At 45.7% G+C, this 17,402-nt stretch overlaps 1 protein-coding gene across 5 annotated transcripts in view; it reads left to right on the forward strand.

The window, feature by feature from the left end:
- PAK5 (p21 (RAC1) activated kinase 5) overlaps positions 1 to 15,915 on the forward strand; it is a 288,628-nt gene extending 272,713 nt beyond the window's left edge. For all 5 annotated transcript variants that reach the window (XM_063918563.1, XM_063918564.1, XM_063918567.1 and 2 more), the window contains 5 exons: positions 201 to 334; positions 4,013 to 4,139; positions 12,634 to 12,759; positions 13,377 to 13,511; positions 14,388 to 15,915. In XM_063918563.1, the coding sequence (XP_063774633.1) occupies positions 201 to 334; positions 4,013 to 4,139; positions 12,634 to 12,759; positions 13,377 to 13,511; positions 14,388 to 14,543 (678 nt within the window). In that variant the 3' untranslated portion in view covers positions 14,544 to 15,915. The remainder of the gene's footprint in view (positions 1 to 200; positions 335 to 4,012; positions 4,140 to 12,633; positions 12,760 to 13,376; positions 13,512 to 14,387) is intronic.
- The last annotated feature ends 1,487 nt before the right edge of the window (positions 15,916 to 17,402 follow it).

A 17,402-nucleotide genomic window follows, 5' to 3' on the forward strand; every position in this document is an offset into this window, starting at 1 on the left:
ATAGACAGAATCTGATTGGTTGCTATGGGCAACTTGCCTGTTTTAGAAGCTTTAGTAATTTGTCATAAATTGGCACTATACGTTCGATACCGATGGCCTGATGCTCTGCACAATTGTATATTTTTTCTTTCAAAAGCAGATTTGAAAAAAATAACAATTTGGATTAAAAAAATAATTTGTATTAATTTTTGTGGTGACAGGTTGTGATCATGAGGGATTACCATCACGAAAACGTTGTTGACATGTACAATAGTTATCTGGTTGGGGACGAGCTGTGGGTTGTAATGGAATTCCTGGAAGGTGGAGCACTGACAGACATCGTTACTCACACCAGGTATGTGACAATTAAACACTCAAACACTCAACACAAATTGACACATTTTGGAACCGGAAGGGCGAACGTTATATTTTGGTACCTTGGCATTATTTAGCATCTTGCAAACTGACATTTGCCAGCATCAAGTCTTAGGCTGGGTACACACCATGGCCCTTATTCCGAGTTGATCGCTCGCTGCCGATTATCGCAGCACAGCAATCAGGTATAAAAACTGCAAAACTGCGCATGCGTACGGGCCGCTGTGCGCACGCGCAACGTACTTTCACACAAAAGTATGTAGTTTTACACAAGGTCTGTTTCTGGGTGGTAACTGACCGTTTTCCGGGAGTGTGCTAAAAAACGCAGGCGTGCCAGATAAAAACGCAGGCGTGTCAGGTAAAAACGCAGGCGTGCTTGGGGAAACGGGGGAGTGGCTGGCCGAACGCAGGGCGTGTTTGTGACGTCAAAGCAGGAACTAAACAGACTGAAGTGATCGCAAGGAAGGAGTAGGTCTGCAGCCACTCTGAAACTGCTTGAAATAAATTTCAGCACTATTCTGCTTACCTTTCGTTCGCACTACTGCTAAGCTAAGATACACTCCCAGAGGGCGGCGGTTTAGCGTTTGCACTGCTGCTAAAAGCAGCTAGCGAGCGATCAACTCGGAATGAGGGCCCATGTGATATATTGTTCATACAGTTGATGAACTACCATATTTATCACTAGCGGATGGGGGGTGTACAGCTGATATGTCTGTGAACGACTTAATTCAGACATATCAGGTCTGCCCAGCAGCACAACTGATGCAAATATGCATCATGCAGCTATATCAGTGCATCTGCATGTGAGTACGAGCGACACACCAACCGTCCCGTTATGCGACCGCCATGACAGTAACATCACAACTGTGCGGGCAAATTTAAACACCCATCCAGTTGTGAGGTCTGGCCAGATATAATGGGTGGGATTGAAATGATATATCACGCCCAATTTCCTTTCTAAAATGATCTCCGTTATCGCGCATATTGTGCCCATAGTGATCAGGTTTAGCTGTGTAAAGAGTTGGGAGCCTCGCTACTTCGGGGGTAATGAGCTGAAATAATGATACCACGCCCCTGAGGGCAGAAACAGACTGGGTGTGCAATGGGGTGAAAAGAATTGAATCCCGCCCATTAAGCGGCTGATTGGTAAGTGTTTATTGCTTACTAAAATTGTCCGGTGGTTTGGTCAGGTGTGTACCCAGCTTAAGGGTACAATGCCACAGTTGGATGTTTTTAAAGATATGTTAATTAAATGCCCGTTTGTTTCCCAATGGCCTGCACTGTGCACACAAATGTACATAAAGCAACAGTTACTGCACCTTTACCTATGTACGATGTTATCGAACTCTGATTTGGGATTGTCGTTGTCGTTTCCTAATTTTTTTCATTATGCTGTTGCTGTTTACAAATAAATAAAATAAAGAATTCTGGGGCAGATGTATTAAGCCTGGAGAAGTGATAAAGAAGTGATAAGTGGAAGGTGATAACGCACCAGCCAATCATTATGGGTTTGAAAAAAATGTTAGGAGCTGATTGGCTGGTGCGTTATCACCTTCTACTTATCACTTCTTTATCCCTTCTCCAGGCTTAATAAATCTGTACATGTGTTGTGGGAGGACTGTGAAGACTGAATTTGGTCGCAGGATGATGCATTGTTTGGTTACAGTTAAGGTTTAGGTGGCATCAGTCTTCCTTCTTGCTCTAGTTGGTCACAATACAGCTAAACACTGCGTGGGGCACAGGAAGTGCATTTGGGTAATGATGACTGTACACGTCTACAGATTGTAGCCATCATCCAGCTACTGTACATTTTCCACTAGTCCCAATCAGCATTTGGAGATCCGGCTGAGATGTTGATCAGAAGAAACAGTTGTTTTGGACCCATACATGAAGTGATCTGAGACAAATGAAAACAGCCTGAGCCTGACTGTGTAACAGCCTCAGGAGGCGGCAGAATTGTGGAGTGTACGGACACCTTCACATTTTAGATTCTCTTTTCCATGCCTGGGGCACAGTGAGATTAAATCACTTAAAAGGGTCTCAAGGCGTTCCAAGCAGACCCACAGGAGGATCTGCAAACTTAAACATTACTCATGGAATCAGAAGGAAACTCAGAGGCAAAATGCAAATCGTCTTAGATTCTCCCATGACGTTGATGAATTGCAGAGCTTCTCATTCATGTTAATCACAATCAAGATAGTAAAGTCCTGAAGGTGAAAAGTATTCCTGGAGACAAAACAATGACAAGCCAGGATCCCGTACTGCATCCCGCCGCAAATATTTTAGCATAATCACTATTTTATTTGTAAAGAAACTGTAATGAAAACATAATGCATTATGTATTTCTGCAGGGTACGTTAATTAAAGAATGTACTGTATGAACTTGGACTTCATTTAGAATCTGGAGGAAGTCCTTTGGGAAGGCAATTTTTGCACCTTGACGAAACCATGTTGTGCTGGAATGGGAGAAATTTTAAATATGCGGACAGATTTAGGGGGAGATTTATCAAAGCTAGGAGAGAGATAAAGTGGAGAGGGATAGCGTACTGACCAATCTGCTCCCAGCTGTCATTTTACAGACTATTTTTTTTTAAATTACAGGAACTGATTGGTTGTTAGTTTGTCTCTCTCTACTTTATCTCGCTCCACTTTTTGATGTATCTCCCCCTTAGAGTTAATCAGGAGTGTGTCCTGGCGTAAGTCTATTTTGCAGTTTTAAAAAAAACCTCTGCCCAATATATATGTCCTACATGTAAATGCGACTGTGTTCAAATATTGTACTTACATTCGTTACATAACACAGTGGGCCTAATTCAGACCTGATCGGTGCTGTGCGTTTTCGCACAGCAGGCAATCAGGTCTGAAGTGCGCCGGCGCATGCCAGACAGCCGTCGGCTGTCTCAGCCCTGCGATCGCTTCTGCCTGATTGACTGGTCGCTGGGCGAGAGAGGGCGGGCCGGCGGCATTTGGCCGCCGTTTATGGGGTGCGGTCCGGGCAATGCAGGCATGCCCGGACCGTGTGAGGGGCAGGCTGGGGCGGCTGTGTGATGTCACACGCAGCCGCTGCGACCAGCACAGCGGCGGATAGCTCCCTGTCAGTGCGCTGCCACGGAGACACTCTTCAAGTACAAAAGCATCGCTGCTGTGCGATGCTTTTGTACTTGTGCGGGGGGGGGGCCTGACATGCTGAGCGGACTAGCCCTGTGCTGGGCGTCCCCCACATGTCTGAGTTTTCGATCGTAGCTGTGCAAAATTTTGCACAGCTACGATCAGGTCTGAATTAGGCCCAGTATGTCCAGGCGAGGGCTTGTATTCATTGGGCCTGATTCTAATGCAAGTGGGTGTGCAGACGGATCTTGTGGGAATCAGTTACTGGTTCTGTAGAAAGAAATCAGCACCTGCACCTGATCAGACGCACCTTCTCGGATGGAGACCGATTGTTCGAACCACTCTTTCTGTAAAATGGGTGGCAACTGGGCAGCGACCGTGCGGATACACGGAACTATTCTGTTGTGGAAGTGTTGTGATTGTGTCATGGGAGTGTAAGCCAACTTCACTTGTGTTTTATAACAACCAGTTTCTAGTTTGCTGACATACACCATATGATTACTGCTGAGTTTGTGATGTATATATATTACTCTGAGATCTTACATTTCAGGATGAATGAGGAGCAAATAGCCACAGTGTGTTTCTCTGTTCTGAAAGCATTGTCCTATCTGCATAATCAGGGAGTCATTCACAGGGATATAAAAAGTGACTCCATCCTGCTCACCAGTGACGGAAGGGTAAGTGAGTTCTACTGTGTTCTACTATGGCAGTTTCACTGTATCCCTTTATTGACTGATACAAAAAGGAATGAACAAATTACCATTGCTTTCATTGGAATTTCATTTATATGTAAGGTGCTAATCAGGGGTAGCATGTATGTGTGTGTGTACATGGGGGGGTTTGGGGTTCTCTGTGGTGTTTGCCAGCAATTTTAGTTATTGGGATCCCCCACAAAAACTAAAATTGTATTATATATATTGTATATTTATATACTATATATATATATTGTATATAAATCTTCATGAAGGTGCATACACTCACGTTACCAAAACATAATTCGCTTTACCTTCTATAGTACCGCAGAGAAAAATCCCTGGACATTCATAACAGTTCAGTATTGAATAGGACACTCACCAGCCAATGTAGAAAATAAAGGAGACTTTATTACCACCCAAGTCTCTGTATCCTGTATCACAAGCAGCGGTACAAATCTTCACGTTGCAACAATTTCAAATGTCATACCGTCGTCCGTCAAAGTTCCGGTCCCCTCGGGGACCATTGCCAAGACAATCACATCTAACATCGGGATCAGTATGATATACCTGCGGTTGGGATACCAGCCGTCAGTATACCGACAACGGCATCCCGGCCGTTAGTATGCCGGCAGCAGGGCGAGCACAAAAAGTCCCCTTGCGGGCACGGTGGCTCACTCTGCTCGCCACAGGTTCTATTCCCACTCTATGGGTGTTGTGGACACCCACGAGTGGGAATAGCCCCTGTTAGCAGGATTCTGGCTGTCGGCATTGTCAGCTATCAGGATTCCGGCGTCGGGATCCTGACCACCGGCAAATTAACTGCATCCCCTAACATCTGTCACACTCAACCTAACACTCACCCAGCACTAACTTTTAAAAAGCATCCATTAAAACTGAACTGAAAACAACAAATAGTCCACATGCCCATTCCAAGGGGCATAGGGGATCTACTAGAGATTGTAAAATGAAAAGAACCTTTAATGTCTACTGGAAGCAAAATTAGCCCATGCCTCCCTCCTTCCCAATTAGTGCATGTGTCTCACAGGCACCATTCTAAAGCCTCCAGTTTTCAGAGTCAGCAGGGCGGAGCCATGTGAGAGTTGACTGGGAAGCTGTTGTAACGTTAGTTACACACTGTGGAATAATTGAGCCAAGCAGCCAATTCCCAGTTACCCAGTCCGATTGATACAGTGTGTACACAGCTCACACAGCCAACGGTCAATGGTAAACCTGTTGGATCTGCTCCCAACATCTTAGACTGCTGTAAAACAGTCCCTGTAACATGAAAGGAGCTGATTGGTTGGTACTTTAGCTCTCGCCACTTTATCTTTCTCCGAGCTCTGATACATCTCTCCATTGGACTGCAACCTTGAGATCTTACATGGTCATGGAATTCTAAAGCATCTTTTTATATCCTTATAATTTACAATATGGAATACAGATGTGTCCTCATACAGCCACACTTTTTATGCAAAACGCCTGGGGCAATTCCTGTGCTGCGCACTGTTACGCTGTGCACTGTTAACTCAAGATCGTTGCTTGCTCCGCCAACAATGTACTAGTTACTTAGGATTAGCCTTGTTGTAGCAAAGGAATTGGTATAAAGTCTCAGATTAAGGGGTATATTTAATAAGTGTTGGATCCATTCCGACATGCATTTGTCGGAATGGATCCGACAAGGGCTTTTCAATGAACGGCCAAATCGACTGTCAGATTTGAGCCAAATCCAACTGTCGGATTAAGCCATTCCCGGTGTCCTGTCCTGCTGCTGCTGTCAGCGGCTGCCAGGTGCGCTGACCACGGCGGCGGGGGGGAGCTGGCGGCAACGGTGGGGGAAGATGTCTGCGGCGGCTGGGTGAGGCGCTGCCGGGAGTGAGGAGCCTGGCCGGGGGGACGCCCTGCTCAATCCGACTTTTTTTAAAGTTGGATTGAGATTGTCGGAAAGGGGGCCGTTTCCAACAGAAGCACGCGGATCGGCGCCTATTCCGCTGATCCATGTGTTTTCCGACAAATCGGGAATTCCCAGCTTGTTGGGAAAAAACTGCCCAAATTGATTAGGTCGGAACTCCTTCCAACAGAAATCTGTTGGAAGCTGCTGTCTTTCCGACAAGATGGCAGCTTCCGACAGCTATTGAATGCGGCCCTAAGCATAACAATTCAGGTCACTCGTATACAGTAGAACCTGTCTTTGACTTTTTACCCTAGATTGTGCGTTTTTTCCTCAGTTTTGCTACTTTTCTCTAACGTCCTAGTGGATGCTGGGGACTCCGTCAGGACCATGGGGATTAGCGGCTCCGCAGGAGACAGGGCACAAAAATAAAGCTTTAGGATCAGGTGGTGTGCACTGGCTCCTCCCCCTATGACCCTCCTCCAAGCCCCAGTTAGGTTTTTGTGCCCGTCCGAGCAGGGTGCAATCTAGGTGGCTCTCCTAAAGAGCTGCTTAGAAAAAGTTTTTAGGTTTTTTATTTTCAGTGAGTCCTGCTGGCAACAGGCTCACTGCAACGAGGGACTTAGGGGAGAAGAAGTGAACTCACCTGCGTGCAGGATGGATTGGCTTCTTAGGCTACTGGACACCATTAGCTCCAGAGGGATCGAACACAGGCCCAGCCATGGAGTCCGGTCCCGGAGCCGCGCCGCCGACCCCCTTACAGATGCCGAAAAGCGAAGAGGTCCAGAAACCGGCGGCAGAAGACTTTTCAGTCTTCATGAGGTAGCGCACAGCACTGCAGCTGTGCGCCATTGTTGTCACACACTTCACACCAGCGGTCACGGAGGGTGCAGGGCGCTGCAGGGGGCGCCCTGGGCAGCAATGAGAATACCTTGTTCTGGCTAAAAAATACATCACATATAGCCCTTGGGGCTATATGGATGTATTTAACCCCTGCCAGGTCTCACAAACTCCGGAGAAGAGCCCGCCGAAATAGGGGGCGGGGCCTATCTCCTCAGCACACAGCGCCATTTTCCTGCTCAGCTCCGCTGCGAGGAAGGCTCCCAGGACTCTCCCCTGCACTGCACTACAGAAACAGGGTAAAAAAGAGAGGGGGGGGCACTTTTTTGGGCGTTTTTGATATATATTAAGCTGCTATAAGGGAGACAACACTTCTATAGGGTTGTTCCTATATATTTATAGCGCTTGGGTGTGTGCTGGCAAACTCTCCCTCTGTCTCCCCAAAGGGCTAGTGGGGTCCTGTCTTCGATAAGAGCATTCCCTGTGTGTCGGTACGTGTGTGTCGACATGTATGAGGACGATGTTGGTGTGGAGGCGGAGCAATTGCCGGTAATGGTGATGTCACCCCCTAGGGATTCGACACCGGAATGGATGGCTTTATTTATGGAATTACGTGATAATGTCAGCACATTACAAAAATCAGTTGACGACATGAGACGGCCGGCAAACCAGTTAGTACCTGTACAGGCGTCTCAGACACCGTCAGGGGCTGTAAAACGCCCTTTACCTCAGTCGGTCGACACAGACCCAGACACGGACACCGAATCTAGTGTCGACGGTGAAGAAACAAACGTATTTTCCAGTAGGGCCACACGTTATATGATCACGGCAATGAAGGAGGCTTTACATATCTCTGATACTGCATGTACCACAAAAAAGGGTATTATGTGGGGTCTGAAAAAACTACCTGTAGTTTTTCCTGAATCAGACGAATTGAATGAAGTGTGTGATGAAGCGTGGGTTAACCCCGATAGAAAACTGCTAATTTCAAAGAAGTTATTGGCATTATATCCTTTCCCGCCAGAGGTTAGGGCGCGCTGGGAAACACCCCCTAGGGTGGATAAGGCGCTCACACGCTTATCAAAACAAGTGGCGTTACCGTCTCCTGAAACGGCCGCCCTCAAGGATCCAGCAGATAGGAGGCTGGAAACTACCCTGAAAAGTATATACACTCATACTGGTGTTATACTGCGACCAGCCATCGCCTCTGCATGGATGTGCAGTGCTGGGGTGGTTTGGTCGGATTCCTTGACTGAAAATATTGATACAGTATTTTACTGACTATAGAGCATTTAAAGGATGCATTTCTATATATGCGAGATGCACAGAGGGATATTTGCACTCTGGCATCGAGAGTAAGTGCGATGTCCATATCTGCCAGAAGAAGTTTATGGACGCGACAATGGTCAGGTGATGCGGATTCCAAACGGCATATGGAAGTATTGCCGTATAAGGGGGAGGAATTATTTGGGGTCGGTCTATCGGATTTGGTGGCCACGGCAACAGCCGGGAAATCCACCTTTTTACCTCAGGTCCCCTCCCAACAGAAAAAGACACCGTCTTTTCAGCCGCAGTCCTTTCGTTCCTATAGGAACAAGCGGGCGAAAGGACAGTCATATTTGCCCCGAGGCAAAGGAAAGGGTAAGAGAGTGCACCAAGCAGCTTCTTCCCAGGAGCAGAAGCCCCCCCCGGCTTCTGCAAAGCCCTCAGCATGACGTTGGGGCTTTACAAGCGGACTCAGGGGCGGTGGGGGGTCGACTCAAGAATTTCAGCGCACAGTGGGCTCACTCACAGGTGGACCCCTGGATCCTGCAGATAATATCTCAGGGTTACAGGTTGGAATTCGAGAAGTCTCCCCCTCGCCGGTTCCTAAAGTCTGCTCTGCCAACGTCTCCCTCAGACAGGGCGACGGTATTGGAAGCCATTCACAAGCTGTATTCTCAGCAGGTGATAGTCAAGGTACCCCTCCTACAACAGGGAAAGGGGTATTATTCCACACTATTTGTGGTACCGAAGCCGGACGGCTCGGTAAGACCTATTCTAAATCTGAAATCTTTGAACCTGTACATACAAAAATTCAAGTTCAAGATGGAGTCACTCAGAGCAGTGATAGCGAATCTGGAAGAAGGGGACTTTATGGTGTCCCTGGACATCAAGGATGCTTACCTGCATGTCCCAATTTGCCCTTCACATCAAGGGTACCTCAGGTTCGTGGTGCAAAACTGTCATTATCAGTTTCAGACGCTGCCGTTTGGATTGTCCACGGCACCTCGGGTCTTTACCAAGGTAATGGCCGAAATGATGTTTCTTCTACGAAGAAAAGGCGTATTAATTATCCCTTACTTGGACGATCTCCTGATAAGGGCAAGGTCCAGGGAACAGCTGGGGGACGTAGTAGCACTAACCCAAATAGTGCTGCAACAGCACGGGTGGATTCTGAATTTTCCAAAATCTCAATTGACCCCGACGACACGTCTGCTGTTCCTGGGAATGATTCTGGACACGGTTCAGAAAAAGGTGTTTCTTCCGGAGGAGAAAGCCAAGGAGTTATCCGAACTTGTCAGGAACCTCCTAAAACCAGGGAAAGTGTCTGTGCATCAATGCACAAGAGTCCTGGGAAAGATGGTGGCTTCGTACGAAGCGATTCCATTCGGCAGATTCCACGCACGAACTTTTCAGTGGGATCTGCTGGACAAATGGTCCGGATCGCATCTGCAGATGCATCAGCGGATAACCTTGTCGCCACGGACAAGGGTGTCTCTTCTGTGGTGGTTGCAGAGTGCTCATCTGTTAGAGGGCCGCAGATTCGGCATACAGGACTGGGTCCTGGTGACCACGGATGCCAGTCTGAGAGGCTGGGGAGCGGTCACACAGGGAAGAAACTTCCAGGGAGTATGGTCAAACCTGGAGATGTCTCTTCACATAAATATACTGGAGCTAAGAGCGATTTACAATGCTCTAAGCCTGGCAAAACCCCTGCTTCAGGGTCAGCCGGTGTTGATCCAGTCGGACAACATCACGGCAGTCGCCCACGTAAACAGACAGGGCGGCACAAGAAGCAGGAGAGCAATGGCAGAAGCTGCAAGGATTCTTCGCTGGGCGGAAGATCATGTGATAGCACTGTCAGCAGTGTTCATTCCGGGAGTGGACAACTGGGAAGCAGACTTCCTCAGCAGACACGATCTACACCCGGGAGAGTGGGGACTTCATCCAGAAGTCTTCCACATGATTGTGAACCGTTGGGAAAAACCAAAGGTGGACATGATGGCGTCTCGCCTCAACATAAAACTGGACAGGTATTGCGCCAGGTCAAGAGACCCTCAGGCAATAGCTGTGGACGCTCTGGTAACGCCGTGGGTGTTCCAGTCAGTGTATGTGTTTCCTCCTCTGCCTCTCATACCAAAAGTACTGAGAATTATACGGCAAAGGGGAGTAAGAACGATACTCGTGGCTCCGGATTGGCCAAGAAGAACTTGGTACCCGGAACTTCAGGAGATGCTCACGGAAGATCCGTGGCCTCTACCTCTAAGACGGGACCTGCTTCAGCAGGGACCGTGTCTATTCCAAGACTTACCGCGGCTGCGTTTGACGGCATGGCGGTTGAACGCCGAATTCTAAGGGAAAAAGGCATTCCGGAAGAGGTCATTCCTACACTGGTAAAAGCCAGGAAGGAGGTGACTGCACAACATTATCACCGCATTTGGAGAAAATATGTTGCGTGGTGTGAGGCCAGGAAGGCCCCCACGGAGGAATTTCAATTGGGTCGATTCCTACATTTCCTACAAACAGGATTGTCTATGGGCCTCAAGTTGGGGTCCATTAAGGTTCAAATTTCGGCCCTGTCGATTTCCTTCCAGAAAGAATTGGCTTCAGTTCCTGAAGTCCAGACTTTTGTAAAAGGAGTACTACATATACAGCCCCCGGTTGTGCCCCCAGTGGCTCTGTGGGACCTTAATGTAGTTTTGGATTTTCTCAAATCCCATTGGTTTGAGCCACTCAAATCGGCGGATTTGAAATATCTTACATGGAAAGTAACCATGCTACTGGCCCTGGCTTCAGCCAGGAGAGTGTCAGAATTGGCGGCTTTATCGTATAAAAGCCCATATCTGATTTTCCATTCGGACAGGGCAGAACTGCGGACGCGTCCTCATTTTCTGCCTAAGGTGGTGTCAGCGTTTCACCTGAACCAGCCTATTGTGGTGCCTGCGGCTACTAGCGATTTGGAGGATTCCAAGTTGCTGGACGTTGTCAGGGCATTGAAAATATATATTTCAAGGACGGCTGGAGTCAGAAAATCTGACTCGCTGTTTATACTGTATGCACCCAACAAGCTGGGTGCTCCTGCTTCTAAGCAGACGATTGCTCGTTGGATTTGTAGCACAATTCAACTTGCACATTCTGTGGCAGGCCTGCCACAGCCTAAATCTGTCAAGGCCCATTCCACAAGGAAGGTGGGCTCATCCTGGGCGGCTGCCCGAGGGGTCTCGGCATTACAACTCTGCCGAGCAGCTACGTGGTCGGGGGAGAACACGTTTGTAAAATTCTACAAATTTGATACCCTGGCTAAAGAGGACCTGGAGTTCTCTCATTCGGTGCTGCAGAGTCATCCGCACTCTCCCGCCCGTTTGGGAGCTTTGGTATAATCCCCATGGTCCTGACGGAGTCCCCAGCATCCACTAGGACGTTAGAGAAAATAAGATTTTACTTACCGATAAATCTATTTCTCGTAGTCCGTAGTGGATGCTGGGCGCCCATCCCAAGTGCGGATTGTCTGCAATACTTGTACATAGTTATTGTTACAAAGAAATCGGGTTGTTATTGTTGTGAGCCGTCTGTTCAGAGGCTCCTACGTTGTCATACTGTTAACTGGGTTCAGATCACAAGTTGTACGGTGTGATTGGTGTGGCTGGTATGAGTCTTACCCGGGATTCAAAATCCTTCCTTATTGTGTACGCTCGTCCGGGCACAGTATCCTAACTGAGGCTTGGAGGAGGGTCATAGGGGGAGGAGCCAGTGCACACCACCTGATCCTAAAGCTTTATTTTTGTGCCCTGTCTCCTGCGGAGCCGCTAATCCCCATGGTCCTGACGGAGTCCCCAGCATCCACTACGGACTACGAGAAATAGATTTATCGGTAAGTAAAATCTTATTTTTTCTCCATTGTGCTACTTTTTACTGAGTTTTTGTATTACAGCAATTCGCTTATAGGGGTCAAATCAGGAGCGAGGGGGGTGAGTTGCTGTTTCAAAGACGTAGAAATGGCGGCAGCGGCAGCTGAACCTGCCCCTTCTCATGGCCCAGTCTCGGCCCAGTTTCATGGATTTTTGCTGCCAGAAAAAATCAGCAAATCCGAAACTACTGTAAGTGTAACAAATAGCCACACTTACTCGCAAGGGTAAGCTAATTGAATCAAACCCATAGTGTAGTACTGTAGGTTCTTCAAATTAGTGTTTTGGCGCTAAGCAGCAAAGTTCATGGTGCACTAAATGAGGCTGTTTGGCAGGATTTGAGACACGTTGTCTGTTGACACATCTGTAAATAATCCCATATCTATCAGTTCTGGGAACATCCGTTATCTATTTTTTCTACACACTTTAGAAGAAATGAGCTGTTTGCATACACATTTCTCTATACAGGCTGTTAAATATTCAATGTCCTGTATAACTTATATTAATGCATATTCTGTAAGCAACATCGTTAGTTACTGTACTACGTAGCTAAAGCCTTTGTCAATGTCTGTATTTCTAGATAAAGCTTTCCGATTTTGGATTTTGTGCACAAGTTTCTAAGGAGGTCCCTAAAAGAAAATCCCTTGTGGGAACTCCCTACTGGATGGCCCCAGAGGTGATATCAAGGCTGCCATATGGAACAGAGGTTAGACCATAGAATCATATTAGTAGATTATGAGAAGTATTCTGGAGGTGCTTACATATTTGGCTACGGAGTTTGCTGCCTGCTGGAAATAATTCCAATACTTTAAATGACACAGTATAGTATTCAGCTGTCTCCCTTTACCTAGCAACAGAAAACCTCCCCACAACTCACCTTTTATTAATAACCCTGATATTATCATCTTTTAAAGTCCAGGTCTGCATGTGCTAACAATTGCAGAAAGACACCCTTACTTTACTCGTCCTTTATTACAACGCCTGATCCCACCTATCCAGGAACACGCAGCTGCTCATTTTCCAGGTGTGCCCAAAGCAGTTTCCCACAAGTTGTAGTCCTTCCTCTGCGTCAGCCCCACTCCTGCAGGATAGTATAAGACTGCAGAGGAAAGTGTTGTGGTCACATTGCTACTCAATAAAGATAGACATTCGCCCTGGTTAGGGAGAGCAAAGGACAGGCAGACAGGCTGCGGCAGCAAGCAGCAGGCTTTATGTAACATAGCTAGGCAGGTACTTGTATTTACACTGCATGGGAAATAGCTTTATTGAAATGTGAAAATCACATTCAAATCATGTATGAGCACAATGAACTTTTCCCTGCAGGTGGATATATGGTCTCTTGGGATTATGGTGATAGAAATGATTGACGGAGAACCTCCATACTTCAATGAACCGCCATTGCAGGCAATGCGTCGGATACGAGATAACTTACCACCACGAGTCAAAGATGTCCATCAGGTAAAGCCGCGCAGGACGACTTACGCGAGCCTCGTTCACTTGCATCAATTACATTTTTCATAACACCATGTAAAACTAGTGTGCTGTTTGAGATCATTACATTGGCAGATGTGTAGTGTAAAGGACATTTCCAGTTGTGCACGTGCAGAAAAGCTGTGCCACAGACCGCCCGGTGTGTCCTGACATCATCCATCTAATTTTGTGCAAACGCTTTCAGTTTTATCACGTTTGTGAAATCTTCATAGGTTGCAAAAGTTTATGCTCTGGGTGCGGAGTGTGCAGTGCTGATCCTATATGCACCGTACACACTGCACTGACTATGTACATATTGTAATGCAAATGCTTTTTCTTTTGTTATTCCCATTTATAGAACATAAAACAAGAACTAACAAAAGTTTACTTTAAATTAACCTTGCAAGTGGCAAATCCTGAGGAGCAGTAGCAATGCATCCCATCATCATGGCTCTGTCTGCAGCTACACAATGCTACAAGTAGCGTAATAAAGCCCACATCCTACCTACTTCACTAGAGAAGTGAGTGGGATCTGTGTGTATGCGGTGCTGTACCTAGAGCCAGTACATACTCACCGAAATGTGTTAGTTTCCTGGACATTCCAAGAGAGTAGGCAACTACGTGTTTTGTGGACTGTGAATGCAGCCTATGGAATTCACTAGGAATCAGTGACACCCAGGCAGTGTCATTAAATTGATATAATATATATTAATATTAAATATTAGTGCAGCCAGTATAATCACTGCCTCTACTTTGACATCCAAGAGGTCCACTTTAATAAATGCATGTGTTATTTTCAGTACACCAGAAACATTCAGCTCAGATTTATACACAAAAAGTAATAGTAATAATTTTGTTTCCTAGGTCTCTTCAGTGCTTCGTGGATTTCTAGACTTGATGTTGGTGCGAGAGCCATCCCAGAGAGCTACAGCACAAGACCTATTAAGACATCCATTCTTGAACCTCTCAGGACCCCAGTCATGTATCATACCCCTAATGAGGCAATACAGACACCACTGAGCTCCCGCTCTGTAATCCGTTACTGAACAAGAGGGGGGAGATCAAACAAAAACAACTTTAGAAACACGAAAAATGCAAAATGAAAGCAGCTACTTAGAAAAAAAAAACTGCCTATATTTCTGTACAATTACTACAAGATGAAACGCTGGGGTGTGCTGAAACCGAAACCTCACTTTTCACTCTTTTTTTGCTTTATGTTTGTTTGTTTGTTTGTTTGTTTGTTTGTTTATTTATGAATTAATTCAAAATGCAGACTTTTTACAAGGGTTCTTTTGAAGTGAATTTAGATATTATCCCTAAAACATATCTCCCAACGCTTATTTGAAACAAAGGGAATTTAATGGTATTTATTTAAACAATGTAAAGTCCTTCTTTGAGGTAAAATGCACTTTTTTTCAAAAGTAGGAGTGTACCGTATTTTGAAATGAATTTGTAATTTTCTGTATAATACTTTTGATAATTTGCAGTTTTTTGATGTCATGTAAACATTGTGCCAGTTCAAAACCAGGTGTAATTTACCAAACATTTTCAAAAATTCCTACTTTTATAATCCTTTTGGAAACACCCACACCTCTGTTACAGCGCTGACTGTCTATTTTGCTTACATCGATTTTAAGGCACATCTCAAAAACTTTCAAAACTAGAGTGGTTTGCAAACTTTTTATTTTTTTGTATGGCCCTTTCATCATCATTAGTTAGTGTGACCAAAATAAATAATTCAGTTGATATATGTGGAATAATTACAATTACAACAAGACTTACACAGTAAAATTGTCAGACAGTATTTAATACAATGTATTTAAAAATGTACAATATTTATAAATGTATGTATTTAAAGGTTCCACATATAAAAAAAGTTGCAGCATAATATTGAGGTACAGTACAGGTGCTTTTTTAGCAAACAAAGGAAATTATCCTCCTATTTGAGCCATTGAAGAACTTGTTCTTTTTTGTTTTTATCAGCTGCCATTTTTATTATGTTTTTATTTAACCGTTATTTAAGTAATTGACCTACTTGAATTTGTACTTGATTGGAGACATTTTTATTTATTCTGATTTTAATATATTTATTTTGTTATATTTGTGTTCTTACTTTAAAGCCCAGTGTTGACTGAAGTTGTCAACATTTCAAGCGGATATTTTTCCAAATGTGCATCATATTTTCATTGTGACGATGTTGTAGGATGTGTTTGACTCGATACACTTGTGCTGCTGTCTGTGTATTTTTTTTATGTCAAAAAAATGGATGACTACAAAATTTGTGTTGCTTGTTGAATGATCTTGCATGTCAACGCTAGGCCTAAATAGATTTGTGTTTTGCAGCCACTTTATTCATATTTATTTCAATGCAAAATAAACTTTATTTATTAAATAGCATCTCTGTCTTTACTAAGCACTGATCCCCGGAGCGGAGAGACGTTCTAGTCCCTGCAACTTACATTTGACATACAAAAGTGACCGTTTTGTATACAGCTTATAGGGGGTCATTCCTAAATTTGGCACAGCTAAGATCTTCTTCCCTGACATGCGGGGGGACGCCCAGCACAGGGCTAGCCCGCCCCGCATGTCAGTCCGCCCCCCTTCCCCCGCAGAAGTGCAAAGGCATCACACAGCGGCGATGCCTTTGCACTTCAAGAGTAGCTCCCAGCCAGAGCGGCTTTAGCGTGCTGGCCGGGAGCTACTCCTCGCTCCCCGGCCTGCAGCGGCTGCGTGTGACGTCAGGCAGCCACTGCGGCCCGCCCCCCGTTCGGTCCGGCCACGCCTCCGTTGGCCGGACCAAACCCACAAAACGGCGGCCAAACGCCGCCGTTCCGCCCCCTCCCGCCCAGCGATCGTCTCTGCTTGTCAGTCAGGCAGAGGCGATTGCATTCCTGCTATGGCCTTCGACCATCTGGCATGCGCCGGCGCACTACGGCGCCGGCGCATGCACAGTAGGGACCCATTCGCTCTGCTGCGTTAAAACGCAGCGAGCAAACGGGTCAGAATGACCCCGATAGTCCTTATAACTGTATATTTGATATAATTTAAAGTATATTTTGTAAGGAGTGTCTTCTTCCTTATGAGTTCCAATTACAAGTCTAAGAAATCCATGTACAGTAACCTAAAGGAATGCTAACATTATTTTTCTTCATTTATCTATTTAAGTATTTACTAAAGTAAATGCAAGAATATTGTAAAAAAAAAAAATATTTTAATGTTTTGGACCAATTGTGGACAGGGACCGATCTGTGAGAGACAGTGGTCAGATGTATTAAGCCTGGAGAAGGGATAAAGAAGTGATAAAGCAGTAATAAGCGCAAGGTGATAACGCACCAGCCAATCATTACAGGTTTGAAAAATGACAGTTAGGAGCTGACTGGCTGGTGCACTTATCACTGCTTTATCACTTCTCCAGGCTTAATACATCTGCCCCAGTGTTCTATACAGCATGCAGTCATGAGAGGCTCCCAAGTGGTCCCTTCTACTCCCTCCCATCTTAATAAATAAACGACATCTGCAGTGGTCCAGATGGTGGAGGAATGAATTACTTTCAAGTATATATTCAGTATACAGTATGTGACAGTCCCAAACTCTGATCAGAACTGGACCTTCTGTATGTACAGTAAGAGGGAGACATTTTACTGTACACAATGGACTTCCTGCCACCAATCCCATTGCGTTTTTAGACGCAGCTACCATGCTAAAATATTATAATGCTAAAACCTTCTGTATGCTTGTGCAATCCGCTGCTGCGTCCGGTTGCAGCATCGGATCTAAAGAATGCGGATGATGCGCCCCCCAACCCCTCGTTTCTGGAACACTGTCAATCTGCCTGCAGCTTAGGGGTTACTGCATTCAATGATGAAAGGGTTCCTTACA

Source organism: Pseudophryne corroboree, chromosome 4 (genome assembly GCF_028390025.1).
Source record: "Pseudophryne corroboree isolate aPseCor3 chromosome 4, aPseCor3.hap2, whole genome shotgun sequence".
Lineage (NCBI taxonomy): Eukaryota > Metazoa > Chordata > Amphibia > Anura > Myobatrachidae > Pseudophryne > Pseudophryne corroboree.